This window comes from Thunnus albacares, chromosome 3 (assembly GCF_914725855.1).
Source record: "Thunnus albacares chromosome 3, fThuAlb1.1, whole genome shotgun sequence".
In the NCBI taxonomy this organism is placed as follows: Eukaryota; Metazoa; Chordata; class Actinopteri; order Scombriformes; family Scombridae; genus Thunnus; species Thunnus albacares.
In genome coordinates this window covers 24,535,317-24,551,625 of record NC_058108.1, presented here as the reverse complement: position 1 = coordinate 24,551,625, position 16,309 = coordinate 24,535,317, and the positions used below count along the sequence as shown (strand labels likewise).

The following is a 16,309-nucleotide window of genomic DNA, read 5'->3' as shown; positions in this document are numbered from 1 at the left end:
TTATACTTCCATCTGGTTATCTTCCAAGGCAACCTGGGTGGCCCACCCAAAGTACTTGACATCTTGATGCACTTCAGCAGTTTTACATACACACAACCTTTGTAGAAAAATAAATGTGTCATTCGTCACCACATATGCTGATCTGTGGAGGGCTGAGGGTGGTGGGGGGGGGTGAAGGGGGGGGGGTGAAGAGAGGGAGCACGACAGCGAACGGGAGGGGGGGGGGGGGATTCTTCTCTGGATTCCTCTCTTGAGCTTTTTTGGTTTGACTCCCTAAGCCCATATGTGTGTCTGCTCATGAGCAAGTAATGTAACTCCAGACAAGTCTTCTTCTTCCCTGTTACTATGCTCTGTGGTCTGTGCTCTCGCCAACTTCAACTGTAGTTCAAGTGTTGTACACGATATGCCAGCAGGCCATTAGATGCAGACGAGGATGGACTCAGATGGAATGTATGTGTTTGATATTTGACTTGAGCTGCAGCATACCATGTGGGTGGGTTGCAGACAAGTGTGTTTGAAACTGTTCTCTGTTTGCGAATCTCAGCAGATCTAATCAGTTTGTGGCGACAGAGATTGGAAGAAGACTTGGCTGGAGGAGAAAAGACAGTCAAAAAAGTGTTTGATCATGTTTGGTATGCACTCTGAAGGCACAGGTACCTGTGATCTTGCATCCCTTCAAAGGAAATTCTTCTGAGGACCAAATGCTTTCAGGGGGCAGAAGGGTTCCTATCATTTAACAGTACCGTATCCACAAGGAAAACTGTTGCATCAATTAGTTTTTTTCCCCCTTGTAGAGTCGATTCTGCCATCTCATACTAGAACTCATAGATGACAGGGTCCAGTAAAGCAACACTTCAACTATGTTTAGATTCATGTGAACTTACTACCCCAATGAAAACATACTGGTGGCAGAGAATTAGAGGCAGGTTTTTGAGTGACAGTTTATGTCTGAGGAAGGCAAGGTGCCGAGTAGTCATGTCTAGACCACAGCTAGAGTGCATATGCATCTCGAATACAGAATCAACCCCAGGAGTTGAGTCTGGTGAGCAGTATCCAGGAACAGGTCATAAAATAGTTCATTTTGCTCCAGTTCTTTGGTACACTGGTCAGACTGGGCCTGCTTTTGTTAATACTTGTGAGAAATTTGTTTTCTTACCCACCATTGCAAATCTAATATTTTCCATTCACATGTCAGGATACAGTATGCCTCAAATCTGTGTATTGTTACTACATTCAAGGCCTCCAACAAAGTCCGTTGTTTTGCAAATTTGTGCTGATTAAAATAAACTTACATGATCCGAACAAACAAAACAAAGACAGGAGAACAAAACTTTCCGCACCTGGTGCCATAAACACAGCTAGACTTGAAGACTGCGTCGCAAAAAAGCACAAATATCGCTAGAACCAGTGTGTTAGACCCAGTATGGAGTCTAATCAGCAAAATGGTGTTGTGTCTATATAGGCGGTGTGTGGTGAGGAATTTTACTGATGCATTAAAGTGCAACAGTAAAGCAAGGAGTGAGGCAGCAAGCGAGCGAACGGGTAAGACATGCTCAGCAACAAATGGAGGTGAGGTCAGATGAGGTAAGAGTTGGATAAATAAATATTCTCAGACCAGACTACTGACGCACCAGTTCTTGCATAAGTCCAAAAATCTGCCAGAAAAAAAAGCTTCTACGTGTGTCTCAATGAGAAATGAGGCCTGCGGTGAATTTTAATTCATCACAATCAGACGTGTCAGATTCATTTCAAATGCAGGAGAGGCTGAAATGAGCAAGTGTAATATATGCTTACTTTCACTTCCTCTAGTCTAGTGCGTGTGTGTTTGCTTGCGTATCACCAAGTAACCACACAGGGGCTATAATTCACATCACCTTCATGTTCATTATTATCTGTGTAATTACCTGGTATGTGCCCCCTGCAGGTGTAGTAGAACTCGCGGCAGAAGTCCTGGCAGAGCCGTGGCAGGTCTGGCTCCCTGTGTGGCATCTTATCCATGTCCAAGGAGTGGAACAACACCTGGGCATTGGGGGAGCAGCGAGCACACTTGATCTCCTCCAGGAGACGTCCACATTCGGTGTTATTGGTGGAGAAAATCTGGAGACCACACGCAAAAAGGGCCAATGCCTGATTAAAATGGTGGGCTGTTAACTTTTGCCCTTTACTTCACATTGCACAGGCAAGCCAACATGTAGTTTAGGATTAGCTGGACATTTGGTGATATCAACATCATAAACATTACACTGTAGAGTAGGGAGAGTTTAGATTCTAGGGTCCATGTTTGAGATTTTCAACAGCTAGAACTATACAAAATGAGTAGATGTTTTCCAAATGAGTCCAAATTACGTTTTAAGACAAATAAAAGCTCTTAAAGGTTTTTACCTAACTTTTTAAATGTTAGATATGCATGTGTGATTTGTAAAAAGGGTGGTTTTAATTAAATGTTTGGATTGTTCCTATAATAAAAAACACATTTGCCAGATTGCACTTTCCAACTCTCACCAGACTCTCCCATTTAACAGCCTTAAATTAGCCAATCCCACCCCAGGTATCACACAGAAAGTCAGTGATCTAGATACGGCAACACATTCAGATAACAACTGTATGTTAACAACACCTTTCTCCCATATGACACATGCAGATAAAGATACTCTTTTGGCAACAGGGTGTGAAGCAGGACTGGATGTCATAAACCTAGTTCTGACTGCCCAGGACATTACCTTACATGCCACATCTTGTGTTAAACGTCAACATTATCATGAAGTCAGAATTTGAAGAGTTGATATGTGTTAAAGTTTTGTAATGTTAATGTTAGAATTTGGTCTCCTTCTGAATAGTTCACAAAGTGATTTTGTTTTTTTCATTGCGTCTGAAGAAGAGGAGGGAGCCAAACAGTCACTTGCACAGTGTGAAATTCTACAGCATCTCTGCCACAATCTGCATGAGCGCGCCACCATTCACACTGCAAAGGCACTCCAAATTCTCACTATTTACTCATTTCCTCACTAAAATATTTCTTTAGAGTTTTTACAATCTTGTGTACACAATCGGAGAAAAAAAAACACAGCTCCTACAACATTTTCTATCCTACTCTAAATACAGTTTCAATCACATTTAATTCTATATCCTTTAAAGCACTCATTTAACATTACAATCGGATCACCGTGTGTGTTCGGAGAAATAAACAACGAAATCCTGTCAGTCACTGTCTGCTTACCCAAGTTCACAAACTGTTAAAGTCAAATTACAATCCCAATGTCTGACAGATCTCAGGGCATGAAATGAATGAACCCAAATAAGAGCCTCAAAGCCTGACTTGGGGTCATTACACAAAAGTACACAAAGAGTTAATCCAAAAGAAATTAGCAGGATTATTTACATAACAAATTAGCTGTAATAAAACACAATGTAATCTGTTTTAGGTCAAGAGTGGTGCTGCTTGGGCAGCCAGGCAGGCAGGCAGGCTGGTAGTGCTTTGCTCTGTGTGAGGTCCATGTGTAAACACCAATTTAGAGATAGACAGGCACATCATTCCCACTCTGGTATCAACAAATTAGCAGTCTGTCGAAGTCAATTAGACCAGAGGACCCAAGGCCAACATAAGGATGCCTTACACTTCCCCCTGACTGCAGAACAAACTGCAACTGAGGAAAAGATTTTCTGTTTAAAAGTTATACAGAGTTTTATTTACCCAACAGGTGGCAGAACCTCTGGCAAAACCTTGAGGGTCGACCTGAAAAGTATACTAACATATATAATAAATCTCTCATCACAAAGGGCATTATAAAAGGTGAAATGAAAAGGGAAAACAAAATCCAGCCCATTGGAGATTCTATAATTAAACTCTGATCTGAATCACATTCATGTTCTATATTTTATCTAATTGTTGACGTTTTCCTCAAAAAGGGAGCTCCAGGCTGGCTATGACCCTGCATGTATGGTGTGTTCCTCTGTCCCTGTGCCCTCTACACTCATGCCATGTAGTGTTGTGGGCATGCCTGCCCTCCTGCTCTAAATTGCCCATTGATTCTGTGTGCCATGGGCTGGCACAAGGTCCACAGAGAGTAGCATTTGTGTGCTCTCAGCCATGCCCTGTGTCCATATGTTGCTGGGATGGGCTCCAATGTTGCCATCATCCAAACCAGAACAAGTGGACCTTTGTTTGTTGTCTTTTGCTGAATCTCAGTGAGTACGTTCCTCAAAAGCAGGGAGAAAACGGCAATGAGGCTCAGCTGTGGCACTCTTGCTGAGGAGACGCTTAAAGCAGGTCAAGAACTGAGTCATAATCAGAAACATGGAGCTATAAAAGCGTAAGAAAATAAAATTGTCATTAAACGTATTCCCAGGCTATTTCGGATGTTTACATTGCATTTTCCAAAGCTGGCTTCACACCAAGCCTGTCAATTCAATGTATAACTTCATGTGGGGGAGAACAGCTGTTACAGGATTACTTCTTTCTATGATAGCATCTGCATAATGGCTTTTGCCAGCGAAATTGCCGGAACAAACATATTAATACACAATGCCTACACTTTGAAAAGAATACTTGTCATTCAATTGCAAGAAATCTGTGACTATCTGCAAACCTCATATGGTCAGAGATAGAGAGAGAGGGGGAGAGCACTAAGCTTTAACAAAACACTTGTCCTCAGGGAATAGGTGTAAGTTGGTTGGCAGGGGGATATAGTGAAGGACACACACCCTCTCAAAGGCATTAACACTTGGACAGGGCTGATGACTGGGGGAGAGTGATGTTCTCCAGCTTCTCCCATTAGTGAAACCAACAAACACAATGGTGTTGTTGTTATTCTTTTGCCATAATCAGAAAGGGCTCCGTGTGTGGGCAGTGTAGTGGGGAGGAGGAGAAGTCGAGTTCGTCCTATTCAGTTTCCCCCCTCTTATTTGCATGACTTGAGCAAATTAAATGATGCAATATGGCTTTTTTGTCGCAACACAAAGTGAGATACCACCCAGCCACTGAATGATTCGAGGAGTGGTTTACATGAGAATGGCCCGGTGAGGATCCAACGGAATCCGCTACAAGTTTGGTGCATACAGTCGCTTTTTTCTTTGCCTTCTTTCTTCTTTGCCTTTATTTGCCCCCCTTCCCCACAGAAACTCAATAGCGGTTTAAAACCCTAACTACACTGACATTTTAACACTTAACGGTAAGTTACGTAAAAGCGCGATTTCGTGGAACTCTTCCCCTCAACGTTAAAATACGTTCGGCAGACAAATTGCTGTACGTTAACTCCCCAAAACTGCGGAGAGTGAATGGCTGTTAAACAGAAGAGTGTAAACAGTTCACTATCAGCTCCCAGCTGTGGTTAAAAGGTCGATGGTTGATAAAACAAAATAAGGTGCAACCGAGCTCCTACCTTTTCGGGTAAAACGGTACAACGGTTTAGCTAGTACCCTCTTCGCTGACAGCGTAGCTGGCTGTTGCGAGAAGTAACGTAAATCGGCGAGTGATTACCATGGTAACGCCGGAGCGCATTGGACACGCTGAATTTACAGTTGCACCCGATTGTGTGAAGCAAGACACCAAGAAAAATCATAATTTAACTGAGAAAACTGAAAATTTAATTCATTTCAGACCAGGTAAGCACAAAAAAGAAAAGAAACAGGTAGATCCTGACGGAAAAGAAAGACAGACCTTATAGCTACCGGCAAAATAAACTGTAATTAGAAGATTAGCGGCATTTTAACAGATTAAAGACATAAACAGACAGTTTCTTTTACAAAGGGGGGATATAGGTGATAATTAAAAAAAACATATAGGCTAGGCTATGGTAAATCTCATACCACTACATGGACACGTTACGAGAACCCTCTAGAAGTGTTAAAATAGCACATTTTCTCGGAAGCAGAATTAAATGTAGCCCAGGGCAATTTCTCCTGACCATCCCCAAATTCAGCTGTCGGCATTAAGAGGCAGAATGACAATACACGCGGGTTGTAAATGCGTCCCCCGAGGCGTTTTGGCAGTAAAAAACCCAGTCCTTTAATTTAAAGTATAAAAAAAAGAAAAGGCAACGTGGTGGATGGACATTAACCTACCCTGGCGTCCCTGCGGTGCAGGATCTGATAGGCGGCTCTCCTGGTGGGACAGCAGGACACACGAGGATACAACCTGTGGCAAACTTCTCCGCTGCTGCTGCCGTCAAGCAACACTTTTCTCTCCCTTTTCTTCAGCCGCTTGGGCAAGCTTCCGTCGTAACATCTTCTCCTCCTGGGGCTAATTTCTCCCCTCTCGCCGAATTTTGCGTCTCCACATTCCCACACGTTGACCGCGATGGCCAGGACGAGCACAAATTGCAAATGCTTCATTGTTAAAAAAAAAAAAAAATCTTAAAAAAATTAACCAAAATATATGAAAATACAATCTAAAAAAAAAAAAAAAAAAAAGACACAGGATTTGCTCCCTCTATTTCAAAAAAGTGGGGTAAATCTCCAATGTAATATATCTATTTTTGATTTGGGGGCTATATTTTTCCACCCAGAAGCCAATTACTTCAAGAAAATTACAAATATGCTGTTTGCAAAAGCAGGTGTCTTAAATTTGATTCACTTTTGTTGAGAAATATGTTTTAAAAATAAATTATTGTTGCTTCTGATCATACAATAAAACTCGGAAATAGAAAAAAAATAAAATAAAAGCAAAAATAATAACACAATTTATCCTGATGAACACCAAAAGTCAAACCCCCAAAACACCATGAACTGCAAAAGAGCCGTGACGTTCCTTTCAGATGTAATTCCTTTTGAGCGCAGCAAGGCGGTTTGTGCATGCACGGAGTCAAAAAAAAAAAAAAAAAAAAAAAAAAAAAAAAAAAAAAAAATACACACACACACACTCACACACACACACACACAGACGCACACACACACTCACACACAGGCCTATAAGAAATAAAAGTTCTCTCTCACTAAAGTCCTCAGAGCGCTCACATGTTTTCTCGTGCTCTTTCCTCCTTCTTTTTAACCAGCGCGCGAGAAGAGGAGCGAGCACGGTGACGTATGACTTCGCGGGTGCGCGCATGTGGCCAGCAGTCGCGTCCACGTCGAGGTAGACGTTTACCTGGAAGAGCGCAGCACCCGAGAGCGCAGACAAGTGGGAGTCTCCTTGTGGGGCTCAAACGACTGAAAAAAAGTTGAGAAAGTTATTACTCAAGTCTACTTCATTCTTAAATTTATGATGTAAACAAAATATAACATATTTTTTTAATGGGAGCTGACAATGGATAAGGGAAACATGATACAGTAACCTTCACCTGAATTCAATAAATATAAGATTTAGTTGTGGTTGTCTTCCATATCTATTCCACTTCCATTACATCACTTTTTACTCCCCTACATATTTTGACAACTATAGTTACAATGCAGATTAACATTTCACATACAAATCATGTTGTAGGCTAATCTTATACGATATGATGCCTTTTATAGATTTACAGTATATAAAATAGTTAGAATAACTATACACAAAATCAAAATGCTTCTTACGCAACCATGCATTAATAACAATAATACCATTATGTAATAAAGGTATTGTGTTGCATATTGAGTATGTTTTAAGTACATTTTTTTGATAATACTTCTGTACTTTTAGGTAATATTTAAATGTAAGGCTATTACAGGTAATATAAGTAAGGAATCTAAATATTTCCTACTCACTACATTTACATTCCTATATGTTTTTCTCTATTCTTAAATAGCTGAGCTTTTAAGAGAGGCAACAGAGATTTCCTCGAGACACCAAAATTATGAAAATGGGTAATATTATGTTACATCACAAAACTTTGTCATGGCTGTTTGACTTTGTTTCTAAATATTGTCTAAAAGGTTTATTCTGGTAGCCGCAGAATGAAGAATTAGATGTGGAAAATCTGCTACAACGTGAATCAATCACAATTACCCGATGCCCGGCAGCTTGTTGCCCTACAGTACACACTGTAAGGCATCTTAATTTGGCTAAAGTCTCCTGATAATACCGAACCAAATGTGGGACAAATCCTCCTTTCATTCCCTTCTTCAGAAAAATCACTCGATAGCGATCCGAAAGGGAATGTCCATCCATGGTAATTACTGGACAAACACCACCCCCCCCCCCCACCACCACCACCACCTTTTTAGATACTCAGAGAATCTGAAATCAGTCACATTAGCGGCACCTGTTCTTACTTGGGGGTCTCCAGCACTCACCAGAGCCCCAGCTCAGCTTATCTACAGGAATCTGGAGCGGGTGGAATCCAGGAGGGGTTGGTTTGATTGTGGGCAATTATGGAAATGACTGTGTGTGCTATGAAGCCGTGGCAGACCCTGCCAGATCTGACCCCCCACCCTCTACATTCTTTACGTTACCCAACTGGAGACATTTCAGGACCAAGTATAGCCAAAGTGCTACTGCAGTATTCTGGATGTAAAGGAGGGTAGGAACAGGACCATATGCAGAGAAGGAATCTGCCACCACCAACACAAGAGCTGCAAGCAGAGAGAAGGAATATAACTGCATTGTCGAACAGCGTGAAAACATGTGGGATGCAGCTGTGGAGCAGAGAAGAGTACATCTGCTGAGAGAGATAGACCATTAGAGAGAATCACAGTTCGACAGACCGCAGTTCTAAGCTGACACAGTCCTACTGAGGCACAGGCTCAGAGCAGACACACACACACACACACATACATACACATGAAGAAATAAGTGAACAGCCATTTAAAGTGTCTTCTCTTGCAAAACTTGCTCTCTACATTATTAAAAACAAATTTAGTCTCTTGATTTCATAGTTTTATTACTATTACTGAATTATATTTTATGTGTAGAAGTGAATGCTGAAGCTTCCTTTCCTTTAATTTGGCTTGTAAGGATCCTGCTTGCAACTAATGCTGATATAAATGAAATATTAAGACGTAATAACAGGCATAATAATTCCCTGCATAGATATCACCTGCTTTGCCCTTTTATTTCTGCAGGGTCAGTGGGGAAATTCTCATGCACTCTGTGTCTGACCCTCTGAGAGGATATCCCAGAGGATGATGGTTAGGTTTGCGTGTGACCACATAAGGATCAACAACATGAGTCTGGAGCTCTGCGAGCTCTCATTGCCGCCTCCGCTGTTTCCCAGACTGAGGAGATGTTGAAAGTTTACTCTGTTCTTTCTGTCCATTCTGTTTTTTTGCATTGTTTGCCTCATAACTCAGTATCGTAATCATGAGCATACACAACAGGACTGATGACAGAACTCCATTTGTGCTTTTCAGTTTTTCCATTCCAAGCAGGCGAAACCACTACCTCACACCTCACAGTTCATAAGTCCACCTAAAGTTGTCTCCGACTGTTGTTAGAGGTGGCCAACACTTAGCTGTGGGTCCAGCAGGGTTCATCTGTAGAGCTGCAAGAAAAGTATAACTTTTATATAACTCAGTAATAATCAATGAAAAGAACAGAATGTCTTTTTCCAAATAGCTGTAAACATTAGAATCAGTCTGTTTTCTACTATTGTGATTTTGCTGTGATTATTAAATATGTTTGAATTAGAAATTCGATCTTTGATTTTGTTCAAGTGAAGGGCTGTTCAGCCATGCTAGCGGCATGACTCTATGCATCGCAATGTTGGTCTGTTGAACCACTTTGGTCCAGATTGAAATATCTCAACAATTACTGGATGGATTGCAAAGAAATTTAGTACTAATGACTTCCCTGACTTTTCTACTAGCGCCACCATGAGGTTCACATTTGTAGCATTGAGTGAAATTCCTCAACAACTATTGGATGGATTGCAATGAAACTTCGTACATACATTCATGCCTCCCTCAGAGTTAACTGTAATCACTTTGGTGGTCCCCTGACTTTTCATCTTGCTCTATCATTAGGTCAGAATTTCAATATGTCCAATACTTTGGTTACCTTGGGAGGCAGCTGGATTCATGAGATCAAAACATTATGAGATCATGTGACAATCCATCTTGTCAGGCTTCAGTTTATGCGTTTTTGTCCAAAGCACCGTTGGTTCGGACCAATCAGTGTCCTATGAGGATTCTCGTGTGATCTCGTTATCCCGCGAATCCAGCTGCCTTGCAAGGTAAGACGGTGGTAGACAGATGGTTCAACCAATCACCTGCCAAGTATCTTTTGAAGTTGCCTGCCCTTTTCAGTTTCCAAGGACAACTTCTTAGATGGCTCTGTGTAACAAAACATCTGGCGCGTCTGGAGCAAATACCTGAAAACTAATTACATTTCTATCAGACTCAGGTGTACTAAGGGATTTGTGCTAATTAGCAAGTGTTAGCATGATATCCCTCTAAACAAATATGTTGAATATGGTAAATATTATACCTGCTTAATAGCAGCATGTTAGCATTGTCATTGTGCACACTGTTAGCATGCTGCCTCATATAGCCTCCCAGACCCGTTAGCGTGGCTGTAGACTCTTAGTCTTGTTAAGAGTTTGACACTAACATTTTGTAAACCTGCATAGGAAAGGATCAAAAAGGTGTTATCTGATAGTACTACAGTATGACTGCAGTATATTCCACTCTACTATACAATTGTAACAGATACAATGCATACACTATGTATGCATGCAATGTAGCATTGCTGGATCAAAGCCAGATCAAGTCCAAATTCTTCTAACACTCCACTTCTGCAGTGCTAAACTCACATTACATTATACCATTTTTCTCAACTCCACCACTAACATGAAATCATTAACGTCAGCCCACTGCTAACAGCCATTCAACCATGAGTGTACTTTTCTTTCATGGCATCCATCCCTCACCTTGAAGCACACAGCAGCATTGTGTTACTCTCACACCTTCTTTAATGGCTCAGCTTTGGCAATCATACGCCCCAAGGCATACAGAGCTCGGAAAGTGTTCACAATGTCATTAATAGTCCTGACAACAGCTTAATGAGCCTCTGCCATCTGTTTATGAAATCTGCAGGGAAAAGCAAGAGAGAAACAAGAAAATCAGATCCAGTAGCGATTTCCAGCTGTGTGAGCGCGCCTGATTTCCACTTGAACAGATCTAAACACATGAGGACATTTTAAGTGTAGTGACTTACGCAGCGTCATCTACAGTGAGTCAGTGACAGAGCCTGGGCTGTCTGCCCGGTATCAACAGCCTCTAAATCACTGGCTTCAACCATCGGACCACACTACCTCACCTTTAGCTTCCTCGCCCCTCCTTCCTCTGTACCACCCTGGAGTGTCCTTAGGCCTTGTTTGGATACACATGGCATGAGTAACCGAAGCCACCCAGGGCTCCCTGGCGTGGTGGCACGAGACACATACCGGGTTGCACAAGTTGAGAAGACGAAGTTTTCTGTAACTGTTTACATGATACTCAATGCCTGATGCATACAAATACACACCACTACAATTACATAGCTCCAGGGAGATAAATACAGCAGCACAGACTTGCACTGCTCCTTACAGGAAATGTAGGAAACTGATCAGTCATTTGCTTCACAGAGATGCCTGCCCAGATGTTTCGGACTCAGCGAGCATAGAGGTGGTCATTCTACCTTTCAAGGGGTCTCAAATCTCTCACTTCACTTTGATCATGCTTTTTTTTTCTAATCTTGAAGCAGAGAGACGACAAGGATTGAAGTGACCATAGTTAGGTCCTGTTAGTACTTGGCTAATTGCATCTGTAGTCTGCTTTGAAAGGGACTATTTCCATGTCCTCCCTGTTTCAGTTTCTTTGGTCCTCTCTGAACCCTATAATAGAGAATAGCACAATCCCCCAAAGGCAAGTAAGAGGTTAATGTGCAGATTGATGACTCTTTGTGGTCAGTTGTTTGTAAATGTTTCCATCAGGGTTAAACAGATCCCAAAGTAGTACCATGTTAGGCACCGTACATATGTGTGCAAATTGCAGATTCATTACAGTCGAGAATCACTGAGCTGCAAATGAATTTGGTGGGATGGGATGGGGGCAGCGGGCGGGTGGTGGTAAGTGTAGTCTGGTGTGGGCAGCAATGATGGTGGTCCCTGACTCTCGATGCTCTCCCTTCTTTCCCTCCCTTTACTCCCTCATTCCCAGTACCCCGCCGTCCTCATCCCATCTGTTCCTGCTTGGCCTCTCAGGCTCTCCATCAGGTAGGCCCGAGCTATTGAGTGCTCCTCGCGTCTCATGGCATCTGAATAAGCCAGGCAGAGGAGTGTGTGTGTGTGTGTGTGTGTGCGCGCACGCACATGTGCACCTGCAAGACTATGTTGTTTTTTTTAAATGCACTGTCTAAAACGTATGATAAATGAGGGCCACACAGTGTCATTAGCTGGGTATCAGTTTTACTTTTTTGTGTTTACATTGTCTTGATCCACTTGCCTTTGGGCAGATCAGATGAAGTCAAGTTGAAAAATATTTAGCGTTAAAAGTGTGTGCTGTACCCATGTTATTCTTTCAAATACAGAAAGGTAAGAAGATCATGTGATTTCAAAAACATGCCATTTTAATGCAGTTTTCCCGTTTTTAGATTTGCTTGTTACAACATTATTTTGTAAATGTTTATAATCTAAGCAGTGTCACTCCCTTTCTAAACAATTTGTGCCTTTATTAAGGGCCACACCAGCAAGTTTATGCTCCAAATTCTTGTCGGCTTGGTGAATATGGAAGGCATCAATTCTCACTCTTAATTTGAACATACCATTTGAGGAGACTTGCCTGCAGTGTTGCTTTACTGCCAAATACTGTATATTGAACTTTTATCATTCAAACAAAAAGGCTAGCACACACGCCGGACAGATTAGTCAATTCCACCCTTATTTATATTAAGCAAATGGAAAGTATTTTACTTCCATTATTTGGAAAAGTAGTGCTGGTGGTCCTCAGCATGAGTATGTAGGGGTGATAGTGCAGCGCTGTACAACTTCTCTCAAAAATGGACATTATATGGTTTTCCCAGGGCTTGTGGTCAATTGTGCAATCCCAGTTTACACAGTCTCTTTGCGTTGAGATCGTTTTACAACAGAAAAGGAAAGAGGCGAATGGAACAGATGCTCCCGTGAAGGTACTTAGGTGTGGTGTGGAATCAGTTTGAGATTTTTCCCTTTCATCCTCCTGTACAAAGGTCACTTTTTGGGAACCCACTGTGTTTTATTGTCCCAAGGAATTGTTTTGAGGTCTCATTTCAGAGTAATATTTCCCCGTCTGGCCCTTGTTCTTTTATATCAAAAAGCCGAAGTGAAAACTTCCCCTTTGTCTGGGATCTGATTACCAACCATGAGTCATTTTTATAATGTGCCAGCCTCTCCTGTCAGGATGTTTTTGTTCTAATCCCTTTCAGTTAGTCCAAGGTACGTCTGCTAGAAAACACTGCCCAGTTATTACAGTATACATTTTCATATTGCCTCCCTAAATGTAATTCAAACTGTGGTTCCCTTTGTGCTTTTGGTTCATACTAGCCATGGAAGGTATTTGGTGGTAGCTTTGATGCAACAGCCTAAAAATTATAATAAACCAGATTTGCTACTGCTTTGGTTAGTCTCACTTGCTCTAAACTCAGTGTGACATCAACATGTTTCATTATTTATGTCCAGGTGCATTTCCACCTTGCCTCTATTATTATTCTTTATGTATCACCTAACATTTTAATAGCTACAAAGTCTCAGAATTGGTCATGCACAACTGGGTGTTAGTCAGATGTGTTTTGGCTCCTCGCAGCCTTAAGGTTCTCATTAGCAGCGGAGTGAGTGTTGTGTCAGAAGGTGGTCTCCATGTTGGCTCCACTGACTGCAGGTTTGAGTCAGTCACAAAATTTACATGCAAACAGGTTACTGAGAGAATTAAGGGTGAAGAAAGAAGTCAGAGAATGAGTTTCAATACACTGAAATAACATATAGTCTGTGTTTATATGCAACTAATCAGTAATCCGATTTCTCTCCTAAGTACCTTCCTTACCATTCTGTACCCAAACGTGGCATACATTCATCAGCTATTGTATCAGTTTGACAACTTTTTTTCTTTTCTTAAGTGCACACATTGGGAGCCAATTGGGGTTCAGTGATCAATCTACACCTGATCTATAGCTCTGCTTTTTTGTGCAAGTGTGTCTAAGTTTTAAAAATAGTTTACAGGTCAGCAGTGGAAACAGACTTGTTCAGACTAATTAAATATCCATTTTAGTTTTAGTTGGATTTTGGATTTAATTATTTTGGATGCAAGGATGCACCACAACAAATAACGACGGCCACATTGCTGCCACAGCAATATTATCCTTGAAATCTTCATCATACACATGCACTCACATAAAATACATATTAGAAACCCAATTAAGTGACCAAAAAAAAAAAAAAAAAAAAAGTCTGGTTTCTCAAGTGAAATCTAGGTATTTTTTTCTCTTAATTTTTTCTCTTTTGTTTCTCTAAGTTTTCTCTAAACCTAATAAAGTAATAATAAGTAATAAAAAAATCTTAATAACTTAAAAAAATCAAGTTAATGCAGATATGTCACCATAATCCAGTTGCCAAAGTGCATGTAAATGCACTGAGTGTGATTGAGCAGTTGCGTCCCAGGCCTCAGACCTCTCTCAGCAGGGTTCATCTCAGACGATGGGGTCACTGCCCTGTCTGCCACTGTATGTCCCCCTCCCATTCCTCAAACACTCCGTCATATTGACACTTGGACGGACAGGCTACATCACATAAACCTGCAGATGTCCTCCATACATGTTCGTAGACCCATTCGCACAATAACACACAACATGCAAACAGTTGCAGGCCTATTACCACTACACACTCGAGAACATAAACACTGCTTCATTATCTTCATACTCCCCTCGCAGCCATTTAAAGCAGACAACAACTTAAGGAGAGTCAGTGACCATAAACACAGGCTACATGTTTGTACTTTCTTGTGGGAAAGATCATTTTGTAAATAATTTAAGAAACAAAGGATAAATCAGAACAGCGCAAAACCCAAGTTTATCTTCGCCTAATTGCAAAGACACAGAACAGAACTTTTTTGGGTGCAATCCCCACTGTGCTACATTCCAGATGCTGATAGCAGTATTGGACCACCAAGGACTTTAAGTATACTTACATGACTTGAGATGTACAAAGGCTCTGATAAAATGTTTCCCTCTGCTGCGTATCCATCCTCTCCATGTCAGAGAAGCACTGTTTTGTCTGCAAAGTGGCGTCTTTTATTTAGCAAGTCTATAAGCAGAAGTTTAGATTCTGTGCGTGTCCCTGGCCTGAAAGACTAAAGACTATAACCAAAATTAAAAACAAAAAACAAAAACAAAACTTAATGTATGAGTGTCCCTGTTACTCTGAATAATCCACAGAGCACACTGCTAGTAGTTAGTAGTTTTATAGGGATTTCTTCAGTAGAAAGTAGCTGCAATGAATTTCTGGAAAGATACACTACTGTTGAATGTTTTATATATATTCTATTTTGAAAAAAGCGTGATAAAATTAATATTCGCAACATGTATAAACACACATTCACACACGACAAAATGGCAAACAACATGTATACTGTGTCAAACTTTCAGTTTATACTCCCTGTGACCAGATGGGCAAATAATTGGGTAGATTTAGTATTCATAAACTTTTGTATGATCAAAACTATTTCAGGCATCCACCTTCGAAAACATGGGTGTGTGGAGCATTTTCCAGTCCATTAAAATGAGTCTCTTGGCTGTGATCAATTGGAGCATCAGAGATTCTTGTATGGCTGCAGGCAGATGCAATGTAGGAGGTTTAGGCTTAATGTCTTTCCCATAAGTCTTATTGGTGTACCAGGCAAAAATGTCCCACCAGTATCCTGCCAGTGTGTGACAGAACCAGACTGAATGTGATAGATTGCTTTCTGCAAATATTTAATTTTTTAAAATAAAAACATTCATGAGCATCACGGACAAAATTCCATTCACCTTCACTGAACTGGGGTGGATGTAAAAATCTCAGCTAATTATATCTCAAAACCTCGACAAATAGAACCAAAACTATCTGCAAGGCTTGATACCACTAGTGGTAAAGAAGAAAATATGTTTTTTGTAATATGGGTAAACCTACCCTTTCATATAGGGGCCTGTTTTTAGTACAAATGCTGACATAATTGCGAACAGCAAGGTTGTTAGCTGAATAGTGGCCTGTATGAGCAGGTGTTTGACGTTGATGCTCATAGATGTACAGTCTGGTAATACATTGTAAAATGCTGAGGTTTTATTCAGCCTTTGGCAGAGGAATATAAAGAAGGAAATGGGGTGGTTTGCCAACACTAGGCCGCAACTGGAATCAGTATTCCTTTGACACAATGTCTTTGATTAGTAAGGTTGTTATGATTTTACAGGCCAAGA

General features: G+C 41.0%; 1 protein-coding gene and 1 long non-coding RNA gene across 4 annotated transcripts in view; both read right to left on the bottom strand.

The window, feature by feature from the left end:
- The window catches only part of LOC122979612 (hedgehog interacting protein), a 36,249-nt gene extending 29,899 nt beyond the window's left edge, over positions 1–6,350 (bottom strand). The window contains exons 1-2 of one of the 3 annotated variants that reach the window (XM_044347199.1): positions 6,061–6,350; positions 1,905–2,097 (exon numbers count right to left, since the gene is read on the bottom strand). In XM_044347199.1, coding sequence (XP_044203134.1) covers positions 1,905–2,097; positions 6,061–6,330 — 463 coding nt within the window. In that variant the 5' untranslated portion in view covers positions 6,331–6,350. Of the gene's footprint in view, positions 1–1,904; positions 2,098–3,691; positions 3,762–5,378; positions 5,487–6,060 lie in introns of those variants that run through there. The other 2 variants (XM_044347200.1, XM_044347201.1) reach the window with 2 other exon arrangements.
- A 2,425-nt stretch (positions 6,351–8,775) lies between these two features.
- On the bottom strand, positions 8,776–10,925 carry LOC122979153. Its single transcript, XR_006402806.1, has 2 exons — positions 10,779–10,925; positions 8,776–9,392 (listed from the first exon to the last, which is right to left on the bottom strand). It is a non-coding gene; the product is annotated as an uncharacterized LOC122979153 (long non-coding RNA).
- Between the last annotated feature and the right edge of the window lie 5,384 nt (positions 10,926–16,309).